Source organism: Panthera uncia, chromosome D1 (genome assembly GCF_023721935.1).
Source record: "Panthera uncia isolate 11264 chromosome D1, Puncia_PCG_1.0, whole genome shotgun sequence".
Taxonomy (NCBI): domain Eukaryota; kingdom Metazoa; phylum Chordata; class Mammalia; order Carnivora; family Felidae; genus Panthera; species Panthera uncia.
The window spans coordinates 102,753,689-102,771,624 of NC_064808.1; the positions used below are offsets into that span (position 1 = coordinate 102,753,689).

Here is a 17,936-nt window from a genome sequence, read left to right on the forward strand (position 1 = left end):
ATCCTTGAAAAAGGAAACAGTGTGTATTTCCATTTTCAGCCACAGGTATTTCCCTTCTTTGCTTTTATCAGAATTGCTCCTTATTTTTTTTCTTTCAATAAAAAGTCACTGAATTATTTCCAGCCCATGTTCAAAGCTGTAATATCATTTGCTTCCTTTTGTAGTTAGGACAGTCTAGAAATATCCAACTCATTGCTACTTCTGGAGGATTTAACAGAGGTGGTTATCAATAGACCATTTCTCTCACATAAAAGATAAAGCACATTTACTTTTAGTGCATTCATCAGCTAGGTAGTTAGGCTTAAGATTAAGCCCTATACACATCTGCTTTTTAAAAATAACTATTCTAAATAGGAAAGTCAAAGAATCGAGTCTCAGTCTGCAATTCTTACATAACAAATATTCTACCTGTACTTTATTACCTAACGTCTAGATTTCGTCAAGAAGCAACAATCAATAATGACATAATGCTCTACAGTTAAAAATGTTTACACACACCACCTTATAATTGAAAAAACTATAAAACATTGTCCAGTGGATATGATTACATGGGTGAGACAGTAGTTTGGCTGAGGTACTGGGTCTAATTATCTCTACTTAACAGATATGTAACCAGAGGCTTGACTACCTCAAGATAAAACATTTGTGAGGAGGCACAGAGGGGCCTCAAGAGGCCACTATGTAATTTTCTATGAGTTATAAAGGATTTTCGTACAAATGCATAGTGAGCCTGTGGCAAAGATTTACTTAACTCATGAATGAGGGGACGAGCAGAAGGACAAAGTTGGTTCAGAGAAAGACATGAGGAACTAACACACACACACACACACACACACACACACAGTGGAAAAAAGAATGCTGTAGGAAGACTGCAGAGATAAACATCAAACAGGAAAATGCCCTACAAGGCAAGAAACCATAACTCTCAGAGTTACCTTTCCTACCGCAAAGAAAACCTCTGCAACTTAACAAGCTTTTTGAAGTTACTTAACATCTAACTTTAGAAGGACTGGGTCCAGGTCAATAATAAGTACCAAGTCAAAGTTACCTCCCCTAGAGCATGGGTCAGCAAACTTTTTCTGTATAAGGCGAGACAGCAGATATGTTAGGCATTATGAGCCATTTGGTCTCCGTCACAACTACTCAACTCTGCTGTTGTCAAATGAAAGCAACCATAAGCAATAAGCTTGAGGTGGGCATGGCTGCAATTCCAATCAGGCTTATTGACATAAAACAGGTGGCGGGCTTGATCTGACCCATAGGACATAGTTTGCTAATGCCTCTATCTTAGAACATCAGGTGATCCTTGGGTGCCCAGGTAGACAGTCCTCTAAGTACCACCTCAAAGTGACCTGCAGGAATCTTTTTGCTTTATTTCCAAGTTTTAGATAATTTTTAAAACAGTACCCAGGTCTTCGAACACTAAGTCCCATGCTTTTCCCTCACTATCTTGCTATCTCTCTGAGGCTTACTCAGTCTTTGGAGTTCAGTTAAGAAACAAAAGACTCTACTAAAGAAAGGACATTAAAACAAAATTACCAATCCTTCTCAGTCTTTTGGTTTGCTTCGTTTCACTGCCCTGAGGAATTCTCCTTAGGACCAGTCAGAAGTCTAACGCTGATGAAAAATCACTGAAGCCTGCAGAAATACATGATGGCCGACACTTCCAAGATGGAGGAGCACCCATTTGGAGGCTTGGTCATGACAGTGTCATGTGACTCACGGGGCCAGAGACCATCTATCACCTTCAGGACCTCAGCACTATGTATTTGAAGAACAAAGACCGGCAGAGGGACCTAACTTCGGCTCATTCAAAAGCTGTTTCATTCAAGGTATGTTTAAAAAAGATGACAAGTTGAACACGGTCCTCTTTAATAGAGTAGAAATTATCGGATATCTTAGGAAAACAGTCCTGTGTGTCCTTATTTCTGTTAAGTTGGAGTTAGGAGGTAGGCTCAATACATGGGCTTATCCTGGGCTCATGCAGTCTCATCTGTAACAGACTACCACAGAGCAAGATGCTAGAAGCATATTTCTTATACGACCAGGTTTTGATTAACTCAGGTTTTATTGTATACTTATTGTGGGTAAATACCATGATAGACACTGCACTTACAAAGTTGAACACAACCCAGTACTGATTCTTAAAAAGCATAGTCTGTTAGGGAAGAAATGTAGTCAGTGCTCCATGTGATAAGCACTATATAAATGCTATAAAGGGCGGTCCGGGGCAAAGTACTTGGGCAGATGAGGGAGGGATGGAGACTACTGGGTAAATCAAGCTGAGCAGTCACGATTTTGTTAACGGCTAGCAGACGAAGTGGACCAGAAAGTCACAGAGGCTATGATTAATTTTATAACATCAAATCAAGTCTAAAAATTAAGGCAACTAATATTCCAGGTAGTAAGACAACAAGCAAATGGGAGTCATAAGGAAAGAGGAATAAAGGCATTGGTTAGAGAATGTATTACTGCCAGTTTCTGCAGAAGTAACACCTCTCACTACAGACATGTTTTCCGTCCACTTCTCTCCTCGATGGCCTCCAGTAGATTTCAATTATCTTATAACTCCTTGTTTCTGTTCTGAAATAGGAACTTTGTGTCTGCAAGTGGTCATGTCTTCCCCTTGCCAGCTGGTTTTCTAATTGTTAAGTTTCTAGAAACTTATAAACAAAAGAAAATCTGATAAAAACAACTTGATATCATGTGATGTGTTGACACATAAAAGGAATCCTGTTGTTGCTTAACCAAGACCATCTTTCTATTCTTAAATATTTCTCTAATGGGAAACAAAGTATGTGTGTAATGTTTGAATACCTTTGGATAGTTTACACTTAGAATAAAGTTTCATATACTATTTTTAGAAATATACATACAACACATTATTTCTATTTTTTAATTTATAGGGTGATAAGTTATCCTATAAATAAGAAATCCATCTAATAAATTCTGATCCATAATATGGTTTAACACAAAATTTCAGGGAGTTTAAGGGCAGGAAAAGCAATTACCAGAGTTGTAAAAAAAAAAAAAAAAAAAAAAAAAAAAAAAAGAAGAAGAAAAAGATGGGAAAATAAATAATGAATCTAAGTTCCCCTTAGAAAACATTTTTTTCAAGCAAAACGCAATTGCTCTAATGCTACATGACTATGATAGAAACCACACGGATCACCATGTGATACTTAAATATTATAAGGAAAATAAGAAAACTGTCCTTTAAGACAAAAATTAGACAATATTTTCACAATGAAAGTTAGGCAAAAGGTTCTCAAAATTCTTAGAATCGGTCACTTGAAAAACTAATTCAGCAGTTTTGAGTTACTTACATAATTATAGGTTGGTTTTATTTGTGAAAAGCAAATACAATATTAAGTATTAGCATGTACCCAACAATTACATAGACTATTATACCAAAGCAAGCTGCCTTTCTTGATGGAAAAATGCAGAAAAATGTAAACTAAAATTATACAACATTGAAAAAGAACCCACCATTATTCCCTCTGATTTTAACCGAATGTCAAGAAGAAAACTGTGGGAGTTATAGAATAAAACCAATGAACCATCATAAAAAAGAAGACACAAGAATCTTTCAAAATGCAATATAAGAACGAATCCAGCCCTTCTCAAAAAAGTTTGGAACACTGTTGGTTAAAGAGACAATTTTCATAGGCAATAATGTGCCTGCCAGTAAGCTAACCTGAAAATAATGGTTATTGTAGTGGCTTTAAGGCATGTCTGCAAATTCTCTGACACCCCTCTCTTCAAGCGATGGGCCTGACTTAGTGCCTCATTTCTAATGAAGAGAACAGGCAGAAATGATGCTGAGTGACTTCCATAACTGGGTCACTGAAAGGATACAGCATCTACCTGGCACAGGAGCTCACTCTTACAGCGCAGGCTCTCAGAAACCAGCACCGTGCTGTGAGGAAGTCCAGATACTTTTCAATGAATCAAAATTCTGAAGTATCATTTAGAAGGCAATAACTAGTTATCTTTGAAATGAAGCAGTTTACGGACTGCTTAGTTTTGTCCACTTAATTACTGATATAAACAAGATATTCATAACTTCTCTAGTTTCAATCTGAACATATATGTTGGGTAAGAAGATGTGGGTTCTAGTACATACCTTCTAATTTGGTCCATGGCCCTAGATAAGCCATCTAGGGGCTCTGTCTTTACCCACATCTAACAGGGAAAATATCTTTTTTTAACCTAACTTACAGGTAATTAAGGATAAAATTTATGTGAAAACATGTTGCTAAAGTTGCTAAACAAACCTAAGGTAAAATATGTAAGGTTTTATAATATTAACTATTTTTCTAATATTTGATTTGCTTTTTATAATTTAACCAAAATAAGGATTGCATACCTTTAGAACTACAAAATGCAGTAGTTATGTAAGGTCAATTAAAGTAGTAAAGCTAATCATCATAATAAACCCCTTCACCCATGTTCTCATTTCATTACATTAAGAAATAATAACTATAAAAATAGGTAGAATTTTGTGAAAATATTCCAATTTATTCTAGCTTAGGAGTTCTTGCCCACATCAATGGATTGCCTGGCATCGGCCACCACGTCAGGTACTCGAACGGTCATATTGTCCATAGACTTTGTCAAACAGATTTGGCAGCCCAACCGAGATCTGTGTAAGAGAGGGAGAGATGTGGTTTAGGGTCAAGTATAGATTATTCACAAGGCAGTGCAGCTGGTTGGATATTTTCTTACCCAAAGCAGTTAGAGATTCACTTACCTCTTAAATTCCCATTGCATCAAAAAGACATACCCAACCCTTTCAAAGCTAGAGGGTATAGAGGGTAGAACATAGGAGAAATGAAAAGCGAGGTGTTGCCAAAGCACTTTAATCTTCAGTTTCTGTCATCTACTACAACCACTGGTTTATGCTGAGAGGGCTGGCAAGCAGTGAAATGATCAGAAGGCACAACATTGGAGGAAAGAATAGAAGTTTCAGCAACACCAAGAGAACGACTGATCAATCCCCCGACAGTTAAAACCATATAGACTATAAAAGAAATGTACACTTTTTTTTAATGTTTAGTTATGCTTGAGAGAGAGAGAAAGAGAGAGAGACAGAGCATGAGCAGGGGAGGGGCAGAGAGAGCCGGGGGACACAGAATCCAAAGGAGGCTCAAGGCTCTGAGCTGTCAGCACAGAGACTGCTGCGGGGCTCGAACCCACGAACCGTTGAGATCATGACCTGAGCAGAAGTCAGACGCTTAAACGACTGAGCCACACAGGCACCCCAAAGCTATACTTTTTAAAACAAGAAATTTGAGATAATGCGTAGACTTAAGTCATCAATTATGAGATGCATATTTTTTGCCACATTTTTGACATCCCTGAAATTGAGATGCATCTTACCATCATAGCTGTGCCAGGAGCTGTGTCACATCACAGCTATGAACTCAGCGACGATGTTTTATAGGTGTCTCTTCAACTGAGTTGTGGGAAAGATGGTAATACTACATGTGTGAATTTAATTACCACTCAAAATGAGTTCAAATGGATTATAAAAGTTAAGAATACAGAAACATACACAGCAGGACATAAATTTGATATTAGTAAAGCAGATATGTGTCATCAGAAGAAGAACGGTAATTCCATTTTTTTTATTTTTTTTTTAACGTTTATTTATTTTTGAGACAGAGAGAGACAGAGCATGAATGGGGGAGGGTCAGAGAGAGGGAGACACAGAATCTGAAACAGGCTCCAGGCTCCGAGCTGTCAGCACAGAGCCCGATGTGGGGCTTGAACTCACGGACCGTGAGATCATGACCTGAGCCGAAGTCGGCCACTTAACCGACTGAGCCACCCAGGCGCCCCCGATAATTCCATTTTTTTTCAGGATTACTACCAATTTTATTTTATTTACATCTTACTTTTTTAACAGTGATGTACAAATCTATGCTTAGACAAATCTATGTCTAGCTCTTTTGAGATGCACAAAATGCTGTGATAACTGTGTACCGTATTTTAATCGGCAGTGCTTTTTGCTTTCTTAGAGGCACATAAAAATATTAGTCTTGCAGTCAGATTGTCTACAATTTGGTGGAATGTGGCATGCAGGTCTTTGTTTGGTTAACGCAGCCATCGAGCACTTAGTGAGCATCTGAAGGCACAGCACTAAATGTCAGTGAGTAAGCACAGAATAGCAACTCACTTCAATCTGTGTTGGACACTTTTACGTCCTAGGTACCAGGGCCGCAGTACAGAGGCAGCAGTGGGGTTAGAGCCAACCAACCAGTGGTCCAGGATCCAGCACTGAACGTGGCATGTTCACAGGCAACTTTCTTAACCCTGCCAGACATTAATTTCCTAGCCTAACCCTAAAGATGAATAATAAATGAGCTCCTCACAGGGCTGGTGTGGAAATGATTTACCAATACCAGTATTGAGGAATGTACTCTCAATCAAATAGAAGAGAGGAGACGCATTTGCAGATCATGAACATGGGAGATTGTGACCAATACCACAGAGAGAGAAAGCCAAAAATTCTGAGAAGGAAGCACTTACTTCTGGCCAGGGGAGACGGTGTTTAGAACAGGCTTTAAGGATGGGGAGGAGGTAACGTTTAATAAAAGATAAAGGAGAAAGGCATTTGAGGCAAAGGTAACCAGGATTCAAGGCACATCTGAAGTGATACGGGTTCTTAGCTTGGCTCGGCTGCTATGCAAGGAGGGAGATGGGTTGGAACGGCCACTAGGCCACAGACAGCTCTGAACACCAACAGAAGAGCTTAGGTTTTAACCAGTGAGCAATGAGGGACCACTGGGAAGTTTTTGAGTAAGGGAGTAAATATAACCACAGGAAATCTTGATTTCTGATAGAAAAAAAAATCCCCTTCTACCAATAATTCCTATTTGTTGACTGCAGACAGCCTTCGCGGTACTCAATTATGCATTTAGCTCTGTCTGCAAGAGAGAAAACGTGGCAAGCCATCTTAGACCAATTCCTCAGGGCTGTGGAGAGTCCTACCTAGAGAGACTGCTGGTGATTTCCCGCTGTTCATATAAAGAGAAGCTAATGTCAGTCTCCGGAGGCACTTTTAATTTAGTAAGAGAAACAGAGATGGAAAGAGCGGTCAGTGAAAAGGGGCAGAATACAGTAAGTGCCGTGGAAGTGCAGGAACAGGAAGTGTGTGTTACGGGAACCCAGAGAGGGTTGGCCCTGGAAGACCGGGCAGTGGGGGCCTGTGGCTGTTTTCTCACTCCCTCCTTTCTCTACCCCCTTGTTCTAGGTCTCCCCAGCCTAGAAAGTGTCTGGTACCTGCAGACAAGGACAGATAGCGAGGCAGCCTTGATTTCACTATTAGTTGCATAAAATTCTGACACTGTGCCAACCCTGAAGGTATTTTCTCCAGACACCTTTGCCATTTTTACCTGACAGTGCAAATACACTGGGGTATTGTATTTACTTTCCTCCTAAGGTTTGGTTTTCAATTCAGAGACGCAGCTTGAAACGGTGCAAGATCAAGGGCTTTGGGGCCCAACATAACGGATTCAAATCAAGGCTGTGTTATTCTCTAGCTGCGGGGCCTTAGGAAAATCTCTGATAATTAATTAAACCTTGTTTTCCCCTATGAAATGGTGACGATACTGTCTAACCCTGAAGGTTAGAAATCGCCTCTGTAAAGTACCGAGGCATTATAGTAAGTATCTGGCATATAAATTGGTATTTTTATCATTACAGTGCTAAAAGCTATTTAATGAATGCTTTCCCCCCAGACCCTGTTCTGAAAAGTTCACAAACAACCCTACCAGGTGGGTACTAATATTATCCCCATCTCACAATTACAGAAACTGAGGCCACTAGGCAAATTATCCCTGGAAATTGGTGGCAGCGAGCAATGACTATCATCAAATACAGATTCACAGATAATTCCTGAATTTCTCCTTCTATCGACCACTAATTCCACAAAGAGCTGGTGAGGCCCTATTGTGAATCGGACACTGGAGACACAGTGAAGAAACAGACACGGCACCAGCTCTCACACGAAAAGAGAGACAGGTAACCACTACAGTAAGGGCCAAATGAGCCCATGTGTCACCAGTGGGTCAATAATCGTGGGTAAGGACACCCTACAATAAACATTAAAACAGTGGTGTTTTAGCTTAAAAATTTAAGACATTTACAGAGCACTTAACTTTAAAATACATGTATGAACCAAAAGGCTGAATTTCCTTGTTCCTCTGTTTTGGAATCCTTTGTATATGGTACCCTAGAAACAGTTTCTGTCTATGGTACTAGGTTTGAACAAAATTATTTTCGTTCCAGATGTGTCCAAGTGTTTTATCACTGCTACCTGTGAGAAGCATCATACTCTTTCCCCACAACAGTCATTGAGTGTACTCTATGTGTCACTCTTCGTGGGGGAGAAAAAAGGTGTTGACAGAGAATATGGCGCCTGAAGGTGTGAAGGGGGACAGGACGATGGCAGCCACAGCCCGCTCTGCTGTGAAGTCTACAGAGATACTGCTTTCCCGGCTTCTCCCGCCGGGTATCCGTCTCACTGCCACCACGGGAGAAATGAACCACAAATGGAATAAGGTGATTCTTCACCTCTAAATAAATACTAACGAGCTAAGCAATTTTGTGAGTATTAAGTAAGATGATCTGCGTTAAGGAATTAACACAATTATGGTTATATAATACACAAATCAAGCTATTATGATTACTATTACTTCTAATTTTTTAAACAACTGTTTTTCATTAGGGTCGCCAAGTTATGGTTAGACACCAAAGCCAACCTGAATTAAGCCAGCCCTCATTATGTTGTCCTTTGAAACAGTAACTCAACTAGCTACCTCCTCTAACTCCAACCAAAAGACGAGGTAATTTTTTTAAATAGATATTTTTTAAAAATATCACTTGGTATCACCTGTTACTATAAATCTGACTACCTTTGAGAGGAATTCCACCCGTTAATTAATTAACAAGAATAAGCTCTGAATAAACTACTATCAGGTACACTTAGAAACAGGACTATTCATTTTAATATAGTTGTTATTATACATTAAGTTTCTTTTAAAATTCTGTTCTTTGAAGTAGGTAAAACTTCCCATAATAATTTCACCCAATTTTCAAATCTGTCCTTCAAGAACACGTAAAAAGCATTAAATTGAATCCCAACTCATTAAATTGTGAAAAATATTAATCCCTGGAAAAAAAAACAGACTAAAGTAGATTTATCAGAATCTAGAACTTGTATCTCCAATACCTTCAGTTGTTTTTTTTTTTTAATTTTTTTTATTTTAGCAAAATGGAAAGTTTCACAAGGGTGAAAACTGTAGAATAGTGAAAACAAAAAGAAATGTCACATATTTGATATTCAAAGTTCGTGTCTGTCATCTATCTATGCCAGGAGATCACTATTACATGCATGAGGCTGGTCTGAGGTAGATATGAACTACTAAAACCTTTATCTTCCCAGATTATCAGTACAGTTGAAGTCATCCTAAAATCTTACCTATCCGTTAGCCCGTATGCCAGATCGAGCATGTCATTCTCCTCATCGGTGACAGCATCTAACTTCTCAAATATGTGGTCTTCAAAGATGAGGTGACACGTAGAGCAGGCCAAGGTTCCTTCACATGCACCTATAAAGGCAACAGACATTGAAGACACTCTCCCCTCCATTACACAGAATTCAAATCTAGTTTTAATTAAAGTTAATTATTTCTAAATCTTAGAATCAACATTAGTATACAGACTTTGTTTCTGAATAATAATGAGGATTAGGGACTACCCTCCCCAACCCCTCTACCTCCCAATCCCCCTTGTCCCTCTCTCTCCTCCCCCCCAATATAAAATCACTTTCACATATTGTTTCAAAAAGGTTCTGGGTTACATGCCGTGAAGAGAAACACAAAAATACATGATCCTGATATCAAAGAGCTTACAAGTTAATAAACTCAGGCATGCATGCATATACCAATATACATTTTTAAACTTACATGGTAATAATTTTTATGATAGCTATATAAGTTATTTACCTTTATTCTGGAGAGCTCAACACAATTTATGATGCCTTGTGGTATATGAGAAGATTTAGAAAGCAACCAAACATATGCCTATATCAAATTAAATACTCTTCTCTATCTCTCCCCGTAATTGAGAGAGAATCAAACAAGTCATTTTAAGAGCCATTCGTTTTTAAATAATAAGAATATTTCTCTTGTTCCATTTCTTTTAATTTTTTTTTGTTTTTTTAATGTTTATTTTTGAGAGGCAGAGACAGAGCACATGTGGGGGAGGAGGCACAGAGAGAGAGGGAGACACAGAATCTGAAGCAGGCTCCAGGCTCTGAGCTGTCAGCACAGAGCCCAACACGGGGCTTGAACCCACAAACCACGAGATCATGACCTGAGCCAAAGTCTGATGTCCAACCAACTGAGCCACCCAGGCGCCCCTTTTTAAAATAATTTTTAAAGCCTTTACACAACTTTAAAGATTATAGAGTCCTAGGAGTAACTTACTTGGATTTAGATTTGGTTTTGGTCAATAAACAGTACATTAATACAGAACTATTACCAATAACTAGTAACCTTCTTAATTTTCCTTGAATGAATTAATCATTTTAATAAGAGTTATTCCCTTATAATTTAAACATTTGTTAATCACACTTTATTATCTAAAAAATTTAACAGAGGAATGAGAAACTTCCTTAAGTGTTCATTTTTACTAAATCTAATTCAAAGCAGTAACGGGATTAAGAGAAGAGAGAGCACAAATTATGGAAAGAGCCTAAATGTCCATCAGCTGATGAATGGATAAGTTGTGGTTTATATATACAATGGAATACTACTTGGCAATGAGAAAGAATGAAATCTGGCCATTTGCAGCAACATGGATGGAACTGGAAGGTATTATGCTAAATGAATTAAGTCAGGCAGAGAAAGACAGATACCATATGTTTTCCCTGTTATGTGGATCCTGAGAAACTTAACAGAAGACCATGGGGGAGGGGGAGGGGAAGAGGGAAAAAAAAAGAGAGGGAGGGAGGCAAACCATAAGAGACTTAAAAAGTGAGAATAAACTAAGGGTTGATGGGAGATGGGAGGGAAGGAAAAGTGGGTGATGGGCACTGAGGACGGCACCTGTTGGGATGAGCACTGGGTGTTGTATGGAAACCAATGTGACAATAAATTTCATATTAAAAAAAAAAAAAAGAGAAGAGAGAGCATTCAGTGGAGCATAGGAGTTACAGGTGAGTTCTGGAGCCAGACTGTCAGACTTCAATCCTACCTACACTTTGTACTAATGGCATCACCTTGAGCTACTTTAACAGCCCCCGTGCCTCAGTTTCCTCAGCAGTAACTATACCAACCTCACTCGGTAGTTGCAAGAATTACATGAGTGTTTACTTAACATGTGTATTTGTAACCATGACTGGTAGGTAGTAAGCCCGATACAATTGCATTATTGTTGTTGTTATTATTATCCACATATTAACATTATTATGTATTAATACTCTTATTTGGAAGTTACAAAGAATCGTAAAGTAATTCTACTTTCTTTTTAAATACAACAGGAAATAAACCCAAGAAATTAAATCAATAGCCTAGAGGTCATATTGCTAGTTAAGAGAGAGTCAACGGCTTCAGCTGAGTTTCCCAATGTCGAAGATAACTAGTTCCTACCACTCCATAATTTAAGTCACCTTACCTAAATATTAAATATACATAAATATATTTATATACAAATGTATATATATAGATATATATATAAATATATATACATACACACACACACACACAAGTATATACACACAGCAATCAGTTATTTGAACAATAGCTTCCTATTCTATTTTTGTGTAAATTTGAAACATTTCACACAAAAAAGTAAATGGATATATTTTACTTAAAAGGGAGGGGGGCTTCATATATACATCTCAAGTTCAAAAAGTCCTGTGTTAAAAGGAAAATTGCTGTAATGGGACCCTGAAGACTTAAGCACACTGTCTCCTGTGTCCCAGGCAAGTCTCACAAGGGCCTCAGTTTTTTTCTCATCTGTAATGATTGAGGTAGATGATCTCTAAGGGCCTTGTGCCTCCAATATTTTATGACTCCACAGAGAAGAATTACAATTCTTTTTTTTTTTTAATTTTTTTTCATGTTTTTTAAAGTTATTTTTGAAGGAGAGAGACAGAGCATGAGCGGGAGAGGAGCAGAGAGAGAGGGACACACAGAATCTGTAGCAGGCTCCAGGCTCTGAGCTGTCAGCACAGAGCCCGATGCGGGGCTTGAACCCACAAACTGTGAGATCACGGCCTGGGTCAAAGTCGGACGCTTAACCGACCGAGCCACCCAGCCGCCCCGAGAAGAATTATAATTCTTTTTTTTTTTTTTTAATTTTTTTAACCTTTATTTATTTTTGAGACAGAGAGAGACAGAGCATGAATGGGGGAGGGGCAGAGAGAGAGGGAGACACAGAATCGGAAGCAGGCTCCAGGCTCTGAGCCGCCAGCCCAGAGCCCGATGCGGGGCTTGAACCCACAAACTGTGAGATCACGGCCTGGGTCAAAGTCGGACGCTTAACCGACTGAGCCACCCAGGCGCCCCGAGAAGAATTATAATTCTTAATGGGCTTGTTCACTAGTATCCAATAAACATACACTAAATCTTGATCCCTATTTTCATCTCATCAATACCCCATCCAAACTCGAAACTAAAATGGCACATCCCTCCAGAGATACTGTAGGACAAAAATCGGGAAAGCCGGCCTCCTTGGGTCTTTAAAATGTACATCAAACAACCCTTACAAAGTATTTCAAACAACTCTCTTAATTTAAAGAGCTTATACTTGCCTTCAGAGTTTTGCTATTGAGAAAACCGAATCCTGAGAACTGTGGGCCGTGTGTGACAGAAGACGCGAGGAAGAGAACCCTCGCTTCCAGGCAGGATGGGGTGTGCGGGGGCTGCACAAGCAGGGGACCAAGCGTGGAGGGTCTCCCATGCTCTTCTCAGGAGCAGAACTTGTTCCATAGGCCCATTATTTTCTACCTTGTTTCCAGACATGCTGGGTGGGTGACTCACACACGCAGGCAAACAACCATCTCTCAGGTTGGGCTGCCACAGTGATGGGAGTGGCTGGGGGGGTGGGTACGGACACCCATCACTCCTCCTCTCCTTTCCCAGATCCAGCCCCTGCAGAGGTGGCGGTCCCAGGCCTCTGCTGTAGGCTACAGGAAGCAGCTGAAGGATTTTGAGCAGGACGTGATATGGCATGTTTTACCTTGGACAGATCTCACTGGTGGTTGTGTGGAGAGGATGGATTCGAGGTGAGTAAGACAGAAGCAAAACCCAGGAGATTTCTCCAGGGGGAAGGGTAAAATGATGGAAGGAAGCAGAGACAGCCAAGGAGAGACCCCCTCCGAGAAAGACAGTCAAAATAAGAATGTCCCCAATGGTAGAGAGCGAACCAGAAAAGTGCAATACGAGAAAAGCCCAGGGAAGAGGACGGTGCGTACAATATGGTCTCAATCATCTTGGAATGGAGACAAAAGGTCGTCACATGCCCAATAAATCCCTCTGGAAAAATTTAGGACAGTCTTTTTTGCACCCCCTGGTCAGATGAAATGAAGAGTTACCATCCATGTTCCAGCTCTCCATGTGCTTTCACCTCCCTTCCCTAGGAAACCTCAATTCTTTCAACCTTCTCTTGAAGGTTTTATTTTCATTCTCTACTCTAATTTCCATTGTCTTCCCAGGAAACCTGCCAACTGTTTCCACATCTTGCTTACGTTGCCAAGCTCAGAGATGAAGAGGATTCTAATAGGGATTTGACAAACGTCAAGTATAATATACAGAAGGTTAACTTTTGGTCCGTACAAGTTAAGCTCCTATTATACATTCTAGTCCCGTATTTACTCTGGAAACGGATGTACTACATTCAGGATCACCCTTTATTTTATGGTCCCTTTCAAACTTTGTCTGCCATAAGATGTCAAAAGGTATGCTTTTCTTATTCTTTGTAATAGGAAGAATTCAAATACAATAGAATGTCTCAGAATGAGATCAATTCAGCCTGTGTAAGATGGCTAACATTATACCAGAAAAACATAATAGTCATATTTTGGTACCAGTGTCACTTTAGAAAAAAATCTGCAACAAAGATTTCTAAGACCTCATGAATCACACTTATTAGAAGAAACTGTCTTACAAACCCCCCAAGATAATAAGACGATTTGAGTGGTACTTTTTTTTTGAGATTTAACCTAAAATTTTTCTAAAAATTTTTTCTAAAAAAAAAAAATCAGGAAGGCTTTTAGAAAATAGTGAAGACAGGTCTCTGAAAAGAGTACTTAGGAGGAAAAAATACATTTTTTCAACGAGCCTAAAACTGTGAGAAGAACAAGAAGCTATTTCAGAAAAAAAGTTACTCCTTTTTTTCGTTTTTCATCTCATAAAACATTATTTCATGATGGCTATTTCCTCCTGGTCTTATAGTTCAAGATTGCCCCCCAATTAGCAAGCACCTGACTGGATGCAGTTCTGTGTATTTTAACACCTGTATACGTTTGTGCGACCACCACCACAATCAATACAGAATAATTTCATCACCCCCAAAATTCCCTTGGGCTGTTTCTTTGGAGTCACACCCTCCCCCATCCCTAACCCCCGGCAACCATGGATCTGGTCTCCATCCTATAGTGTAGTCATTTAAGAACGTCACATAAATATAACCATACCATACGCAACCTTTTGAAACAGGCTTCTTTCACTCAGCAGAATGCCTACAAGATTCATCCAAGTTGTCATGTGCAGATGTCCACAATTCATTCCTATTAACTGCGGACAAATATTCCACTGTGTGGATGAAGTAGTTTGTTTCCAGCAGGTATGTTGTGGTATTGCATTGTGGTTTTCAGTTGCATTTTCTCCAAAAATTGAAGATGTTGGATATCTGGGGGTTTGTTTGGGGGTGATGGGGTGGATTTCCATCACTTTTTCCAAAGCCATGTGGGAGAATGGCATCATTTTGTCTCTTATACCACTAAGAGAAAGCTTCAAACAGCCCAGAGTTGTATGTATGTGCAAGTTCAAGTCCAGATGCCCATGAATATATTTTTATGTGCTTATTTGTCATCTCTATATTCTCTTTGGTGAAGTGCCTGTTCCTATCTGTTACCATTTTTTAATTGGGTTGTTTGCTCTTTAGTGTTGAGTTTTGAGAGTTCCCTACATATTAGCGATACTAGACCTTAACTGGACATGTGATTTGCAAGTATTTTCTCATACTCTAGCTTGTCTTTTCATTCTCTTGACTGTGTCATTGGCAGAGTAAGAGTTTTTAATTTTGATGAATTCCAATTCATATATTTTTTTCTTTAGATTGTGCTTTTAGCATCCTATGTAAGAACTCTTTGCCTACTCTAGGTCCCAAAGATTTTCTCTGATGCTTTCTTTTAGGAGTGTCATAGTTTAACTTTTACATTTAGATCTCAATCAATTTTAAGTTGATTTTTGTATAAAGTGTGCAGTTTAGGTCAAGATTCCTTTTTATTTTCCATATGGATGTCCAATTGTTCCAACATTATACCCTTTGTTGAAAAGAGTAAGTATCCTTCCTTCATTAGTTGCCTTTGTACCTTGGCTATAACCAAGAAGTTAAAATAATCCAAATATCCACGAAGGGACGAAACTGTAAACAAAATGTAGTATATCCATAAAATGGAATATTATTTGGCCATAAAAATGAAGTACTGATATATGCTACAACATATATCAACCTTAAAAATATACTAAATGGGGGGCACCTGGGTGGTGCACTCAGTTGAACGTCCGACTTTGGCTCCGGTCTTGATCTCGTGGTCTGCTGGTTCAAGACACATGTTGGGCTCTGTGCTGACAACTCGGAGCCTGGAGCCTGCTTTGGATTCTGTGTCTCCCTCTCTCTCTGTCCTTCCCTGGCTTGCACGTGCACTTTCTCTCTCAAAAATAAATAAACATTACAATTTGTTTAATATACTAAACGGAAGAAGTCAGTTACAAAAGACGACTTATAATATGATTCCATTTACATGTAGTATCCAGAATAGGCAAATCTACAGATATAAAAAGTAAATACATAATTGTACAGGGGGAGGGAAATGTGGGGTTGGGGAGTGATAGCTAAACGGTATAGAATTTCCATTTGGAGTAATGGAAGTGTTTTAAAATTAACTGTGGTGAGGGAGTGACATCAGCAAGATGGACAATAAAGACGTGTCCCTATCATATCCCAGCTTCACAGCGATAACTTGGCACCCACCCACAACGTGGTGAGAGCTGTGGGATACAGGCAGGAGGCTGAAACTTTGGTGTGGCCCAAGAATGAGGAGAGCCATTTTGAGAAAATGCTGCCAAACAGGCCTACTTCCCTCTTGCCTCATCCAGAGTACTGAGTTTGAGCTGAACAAATAGGTGTCAGTGAGTGGCTAGTAGACAGCAGCCAGGGCTCACAATATATCAAAGAGACGTGAGTCTTACTAACCATGTCATGTGCTCTAGTAGAAGGCCCTCCCATGAGCACTGGGAATGCCTCACCCACAGATTCAGCCAGCCAGCCCAAAGATACCCCAAGCACTCCACACATCTCACCCATACATCCCTCTTCTGAGCCGGTGACCAACTCCCCATGCACACTCCCAAGGGAAGCAATGCTGAGCTTATGTAGATGACTAGTAAGAATGTGCACCAACCTATGGGCCTGGGAGAGACTGCCCTTGGAAAAGTAAAAGGAAGGTTGTCAGTACACAACCTGGCTCTGCAGAATACAGAGAAGACACATAAGCTTCAGAACCTGCCACAAGAGGAAGCAAGAGTACAACAGGTGAATCCACTGAAGGCCAGAGAAAGCCTCAGAATCCCTAGCAGGGCTGACAAAAAGTATTTCCCTCCCCAAATCAGTCAGTGGAGACTGGAGGAGATGACTGCTACTACAAATGTGAAAACAGCATCATGAGACTTCAAGGCACATGAAAAATGAAGGAAACATGACACCACTGAGAGAACACAATAATCTTCCAGTAACCGACACCAAAGACATGAAGATCTGCTGTTTACCTGATAAAGAATTCCAAATAGGGCTTTTAAGGAAACTCAATGAGCTCCAAAAAAAGAAAAAAAGAAAAAAAAAAAAACACAGAAAGATAATTCAACGAAATCAGGAGGAAAAATGCATGAACAAAATGGTAAGTTTAACAAAGAGTTTTGAAATCATAAAAGAGAACCAAATAGAACTTTTGGAGCTGAATAATGCAATGAATGAAATGGAAAATGTAAGCAAGACCATCAACAACAGAATGGACCAGGCAGAAGAAAGAATCTGTGAATCAGAAGATAGGATCTTTGAAACTATTCAGTCAGAGAAAAAGAAAAAAGAATGGAAAAGAGTAAGAAAGCCTATGTGATCTACTGGTGTTTTGACGATCAAAACAAACAATCCATGAATTACTGGAGTGCCAGACAGAGAAGAGAGGGAGAAGACACCAAAAAGCTTATTTAAAGAAATAAGAAAGGGGCGCCTGGGTGGCTCAGTCGGTTGAGCGTCCGACTTCGGCTCAGGTCATGATCTCACAGTCCATGAGTTCAAGCCCCGTGTCGGGCTCTCTGCTGACAGCTCAGAGCCTGGAGCCTGTTTCAGATTCTGTGTCTCCCTCTCTCTCTGGCCCTCCCCTGTTCATGCTCTGTCTCTCTCTGTCTCAAAAATAAATAAACATTTAAAAAAAAAAAAAAGAAAGAAATAAGAAAGGCTGAGAATTTCCAAAATCTGGGAGAGATTTAGACATGCAAATTCATGAAGTTCATAGGTCCCCAAACAAACTCAACTTGAAAAGATGTTCTTCGAGACACATTACAATAAAACTGCCAAAGATCAAAGACAGAGAAGGAATCTTAAAAGCAGCAAGAAAAAAGCAGCTTGTAATTTACAAG

The 17,936-nt window shown here is 39.5% G+C and overlaps 1 protein-coding gene across 2 annotated transcripts in view; it reads right to left on the reverse strand.

Moving 5' to 3' along the window:
* Window positions 1-4,500: 4,500 nt before the first annotated feature.
* The window catches only part of FDX1 (ferredoxin 1), a 36,142-nt gene continuing 22,706 nt past the window's right edge, over window positions 4,501-17,936 (reverse strand). Inside the window, exons 3-4 of one of the 2 annotated variants that reach the window (XM_049613830.1) lie at window positions 9,488-9,617; window positions 4,501-4,645 (exon numbers count right to left, since the gene is read on the reverse strand). In XM_049613830.1, the coding sequence (XP_049469787.1) occupies window positions 4,531-4,645; window positions 9,488-9,617 (245 nt within the window). In that variant the 3' untranslated portion in view covers window positions 4,501-4,530. Of the gene's footprint in view, window positions 4,646-9,487; window positions 9,618-15,778; window positions 15,949-17,936 lie in introns of those variants that run through there. The other variant, XM_049613839.1, reaches the window with a different exon arrangement.